Source organism: Monodon monoceros, unplaced genomic scaffold (genome assembly GCF_005190385.1).
Source record: "Monodon monoceros isolate NGI ecotype Baffin Bay Population unplaced genomic scaffold, NGI_Narwhal_1 Contig1379_ctg1, whole genome shotgun sequence".
NCBI lineage: Eukaryota > Metazoa > Chordata > Mammalia > Artiodactyla > Monodontidae > Monodon > Monodon monoceros.
Window position 1 is genome coordinate 1 of NW_021697226.1, and position 5,531 is coordinate 5,531.

The 5,531-nt window shown below is 57.9% G+C and overlaps 1 protein-coding gene across 1 annotated transcript; it reads right to left on the bottom strand.

The window, feature by feature from the left end:
* Positions 1-878: 878 nt before the first annotated feature.
* Positions 879-4,443, bottom strand: LOC114904920 (regulator of G-protein signaling 9-like). Its single transcript, XM_029239690.1, has 6 exons — positions 4,405-4,443; positions 2,565-2,631; positions 2,355-2,454; positions 2,009-2,070; positions 1,863-1,925; positions 879-1,473 (listed from the first exon to the last, which is right to left on the bottom strand). Exons 1-6 carry the CDS (start codon positions 4,441-4,443, stop codon positions 935-937), a joined length of 870 nt encoding a protein of 289 aa, XP_029095523.1. The 3' UTR covers positions 879-934.
* Positions 4,444-5,531: the final 1,088 nt, after the last annotated feature.

Sequence of the window (5,531 nt, forward strand, 5' to 3'; positions counted from 1 at the left end):
TCACACACACACACACCTCCATCACACACACACACCTCCATCACAAACACACACACCCCTCCATCACACACACACACGCCCACACGTGCACGCACACACACACACCCCTCCATCACACACACACACACTTCCATCACACACACAACCCTCCATCACACACACACACACTTCCATCACACACACACACCTCCATCTCACACACACACATACACCCCCCCTCCATCACACACACACACCCCTCCATCACACACGCCCGCGCGTGCACACACAACACCCCTCATCACACAACACACCCCCTCCATCAACAAACACAAACCCTCCATCCACACACACACACACCTGCATCACACACATCCTCACAACACACAACCTCCATCCAAACACACAAACACACACACCCCTCCTATACACACCTCCCTAAACACACACACAGGCCCGGCCGGGGTGCACACACACACCCTCCATCTCACCACACCACACACCCATCCAGCTCACCACACACACACATACACCCCCCTCCATCACACACACACCACACTCCATCACACACACACACACTCCATAAACCCACACACCTCACACACACACACCCGTCCATCTCACACACACACACCCCTCCATCACACACACACGCCCGTGCATGCACACACACACACACCTCCATCTCACACACACACACATACACCCCCCTCCATCACACACACACACACCTCAATCTCACACACACACACACCTCCATCACACACACACATGCCCGCGTGTGCGCACAAACACACACCCTCCATCACACACACACACACCCCTCCATCACACACACAGACACGCCCACGCGTACACACACACACACCCCTCCATATCACACAAACACATTCCTCCATCACACACACACACACACACACCTGCATCACACACACACACACACACCCCTCCATCCTTACTTGGCTGCTCTCCGGGACCTTGGTCGTGGCAGCTGCCGGCCCGCCTCCCCCAGCGGCTGCACCTTCCCGTGGGGCACAGGGGGGCACCTGGGGGAGAGCCTGGCAAAGACCGGGGAGGCCAAACAGCCTCGTCTCAGGAACCGGCCGAGGGACAGGGCCACGCGGGCCTTGGGAAGGGCCCGGGGCCGGGGCTGGTCCGCGGAGGCCCCGCTGGTCTCAGCACCTGAGCGCCCGCGGGCGGCCTCCCGCTCCGGCTCCTCGCCTGGGGAGCCCTCCAAGGCCACCTTGATGGGCGAGGGGCAGACGGTGCTGCTGGGCCGCCGGAGGAAGCGGCCGGGCGAGGGGAAGGGCCTCCGCGGCGAGCGGCAGCGCGGGGAGCGGGGGCTGGACGGAGAGGAGGGCAGGGGGGCCCCGGTGTACACGGTCAGGTGAGGGCTGGGGGCCGCGCGCTGGTCCGGCTGCAGAGAAGGAGGGAGAGAGCGCGTAGTGAGCGGCGTGGCTGGTCCACGGCCCGCGGGCCGCGCTCGGCTGACTCAGCCACCTGGGCCGACGGCACGCGGCACACAGACCTCCCACCAAGGGGCCTGCCCGTCCCCAAGCCCTGGCCACGTCCCCAGGGCTGGGGTTTGCATCCCAGGGCACAGACAGCCCTTCTTCCAGGCCTGGAACACGGGGTGTGGCCAGGCTGGATTTCCAGTCGGCCTTGGACTCCGCCCCCAACGAGCAACGCCTGCACCCACCGTCCATCATGCCCTCCCTTCTCCATCCTCGGGACCGCCTAAAGTCTGGAGGCATCTAACACCCTTTTCACAGAGCAGCGGAGGTGCCAGGAGGAGAGCTGATCCTTCCAGGCCTAAGACCACCCGTCTTGTCCTGAGCCCCGACCCACGTCCACGGGTCATCCCTGGGGATGACCGGGCCCACCCTTTCCCACGCCCTTCCCCGCAGGCAGCGCAGCAGGACCTGGACCTTCCGCGGAGAAGGAGCCTGGAAACACAGACAAGGAGGTTATCGGTGGGGAAAGGGGAAGTAGGTCAGCAGATCAGCCTCCCTGGGCCACGGGGGCCGACCAGGGGGCAGCAGCGTGGGGTCAGGCAGGCTGTCGGGAAGGAGCCCGAGAGCTTCATCTGAGCTAACGGCGGAAGCGAGAACCCGAATCGTCGGCAGGAAGGCTCTCTGCTCTCACCTCCCCTCGGCCTGCTCTGTGTCCCCCCGTCACCCCGAAGGCCTGCCCTGGCCATGTGCCACATCAAAGCCCAGTGTGGATGGAGCTGGGGGCTGTGCTGGTCCTGGCGGGGAGAGGGCTCCTGGGACAGCTGGACCGACACTGCCTCCAAGAGAGAAATGCCTCCAGGGAAGAAAAACCCTCTTTGAAACTGTCACAGCCACACAGATGTCCCGCTTAGAGGGAGCCACCTGCCCCCGGGGGCCTGGGCACTGCCCTGGGGCCCAAGGAGGGCAGCTCCGGGCGCTGAGCTGGAGTCTGCTGGCTTCTGAGGCGTGTGCTGGTCCCGACCTGAAGAGGGAAGGGCACATCCGAGAACAGCCCTGAGAGGAAAAGCAAGGCCAGGGGGCCACAGGGAGCTTTTCCGCCGGGGTTGGGGAGAGCGGTCTCCACTCTCCCACCAGCTCCCTGAAGCTCAAGCAACACTCGGTTCTGAAACAGCAGCTCGGAGGCACTGATGCTGCTCCACTGCTCAGACAGGCCGACAAACCAGAGCTGAGGCCCAGAGCCGAGGCCACTGGGTTATTATACTAATCGTCATTGTGATTATTGCTAACATACAGTGACAACTTAGCAAATGTGAGTTTCTGGGCTGAGCACTTTATGTGGACTATTGCATTTATCTCCCAGAGCCACTCGGTGAGGCAGTCAACTCTTATTATGCCCATTTTACAGATGAGAAAACCAAGGCTTCTAGAAGCTAAGCCCCAAGAATGCGGGGAACGGTGAGCAGATTTTGCAAAACCAGGCTCACTGGCTCCGTAGTTTGCGTGTGTCACGCCAGTCAGATGTCTCAGTGCAGGCTGCAGGTCAGAATCACGAAGGGTGCCCGTTACAAATGCAGATCCCAGGCCCACCCCAGACCCACTGGAGGAGAACCTCATGGGGGGCACTCAGGGAAAGCAAAGTCTCACAAACTTTGCTTGTGAGAAGGAGATGCTTTGCAAGTAAGCAAGACCCAGTAAGTTCATGGAGCTGTGCACTGCGCTTCCGACACCTGTGTCCTACAGGGCACAGTCTGCAAAGGAGAATAACAAGAGGGATGGCTGGGCCCTGATGAAGGGTTTGGGAGATGACTGTCAGGTGTACGGCCCTGCAGTTTATGAAGCACTTAACGATGTGCCAGGTGCGCAAAGCATCTATTACCACCCCATTTTAGAGACCAGAATACTGAGGGCCAGAGGGGTTCAGTACCGTCCCCATGCTCCCACCACAAACCAGTGAGTGTGGAACACAGAACTCTAAGGTGGCACCAAGATGCCTGCCCCTGCCCTTCAGGATGGGTGTGAGCTGTGGATGTCACGGGGCAGTCATCCCCGAGGTCAGGCTATGGCATACGGCATAGGTGACTCTAAAAGGAATTATCCCGGCGACCCTGATCTCATCACCTGATCCCTTCAAATCTGAGTCTAGAAGCCAGAGAGACAGAAGTCAGAGAGGTTCGGAGCATGATTAGGAATTCAACGAGGGAGGAGTTCTCCATGGTTGGCTTTGAAGATGGAGGGTGGGGAGCGTGCAGCAAGGAGTTTGGGCGGCTTCTGGAAGCTGAGAGCAGCCCTCAGCCGACAGCTGGCAAAAAAAATGGGGCCCTCAGTCCCATGACAAGAGACGGAATCCTTCCAACAACGTGGAAGAGCCTCCAGATGAGACACACAGCCTCGCGACACCTTGACCGTGTACCCTGAACAGAGAGACCTGCCCAGTCTCACCTGGCCACCTATGAGCTGGTAAATGGTGCTTGTTGGTGCTAATTTGTCCCTCGGGGATCGCTAACTAATACAGTGACCAAATGAGACTCTGACTCCAGGTCCGTGTAACCCCAAAGGCTTTGCTTTTCCTACTGATCCACACTGCCAGCCCATAGCCTGGGGGTTTTGTATGGGACTTGGGGTCCTGTGCCAAAACGCCAAACTAGGAACCAGGCTTTATTCAGAGAGATGGAGAGGCATCGAGTTAAGCGAGGACACACCCACCCCCAGTTCATTACCTTAAATCCCACTCACTCAGAATTTGCGGTCAACTCCTGCTATAATCCTCACTTTACAGATAAAAAAACAGAGGCTCATGGAGATGATGCAGCTCGACCAAGACGATACAGCTTAGGACAGCCAAGCCCCGCCACACACCCCCGCCCAATTCTGGCCCTTCCTCTCCACCCCACTCCTCTGCCCAGCACCTGCTTTATTCCAGGATGAATGACAGGACACGTTAGGAAGGTGGCTACTGTCCTGCTTCACTTACCTGGCCTGAGAAAGTCCCTTCTTCTGGGCAAACAGGCATCAGCCCGACTGGCCCTGGACACTCTGAGCAAGATGCCTTTTTCTACCCACTCCCACCGCGACCCTGGCCCCTCCCATACCCACCACGGGTGTGAAGCAGCAAAGCAGCGGTGTGCGAGGCACGTGGCAAAGAAATGACACAACAGAGACACAGTGAAGCAGTGCTTGGCTTTGTTTTGTGCTGCTGTTTTATTCTGTTGCAGAAGGAGCATGACACGGAGCGCGTTCAGTGGCACGGGAACACGAGCACAGGCTTTCAATGAAAGGCAAAGCAGGTGATGCAGGGACGCGGCTCACTTTCCGTACAGAAACTGGCTGAGAATTTGCAGGAGACCCTGTGGCCACTTCCTGGGAGCAGGTAGGTGGAGAGGGCCACCTTCCGGGGGCCACATGCCATGCACCAGTCCCCCCTTCCCAGCCCCTCTCACTCGCCCTTTCCCTGCTGCCCCCAAAAGCGAATGAGCACAGTTGGCCCCGTGGGGAAAAATCCATGTGGGCGAACACCCCATTTCTCCTACCGGTCAGCTCATCTGCCACCGCCCAGCACAAGACCTTCCCATCTTGAACAGACAAAACTGGGGACCCATGGACTGACCAGTCACTACACTGCTGCTGGTCAGCCCTCTGCAGACATACGACGTGACATCAATTCCCCACTCTCTTCCCCTCAAATATATCCTAACGGTCCCTGGAGAGCTAGACTCTCAGAGAGAAGAGAAAGTAAGATGGTTTGGATCAACAAGGCTTTAAATACACCTCAGGAAATGCCCTAAAGAATAATGGACCACTGTACTGGGCAACACTGACAAATGCAAGGAAGAACAAGCTTTACTTTAAGACCATGAAGCTACTAGGGTTGCTTCTGATGCTACTGATGACAACGATGACGACAGTGATGGCGATGATGGTGTGATGGTGGTGACGATGGTGATGGTGATGGTGATGGTGATGGTGGTGATGGTGGTGATGATGGTGATGGTGATGGTGATGGTGTGATGGTGGTGATGATGGTGATGGTGATGGTGATGGTGATGGTGATGGTGTGATGGTGGTGATGATGGTGATGGTGATGGTGATGATGGTGATGGT

Excerpts from the sequence above, each read along its gene's own strand:
- LOC114904920 (XM_029239690.1), bottom strand. The coding sequence starts at position 4,443 with ATGCCTGTTTGCCCAGAAGAAGGGACTTTCTCAGGCCAG. Across the intron at positions 2,632-4,404 it reads AAGGGACTTTCTCAGGCCAG|TGGAGCAGCATCAGTGCCTC; the intron begins GTAAGTGAAGCA and ends CTGTCTGAGCAG. Across the intron at positions 2,455-2,564 it reads GCTTGAGCTTCAGGGAGCTG|GTCGGGACCAGCACACGCCT; the intron begins GTGGGAGAGTGG and ends TTCCCTCTTCAG.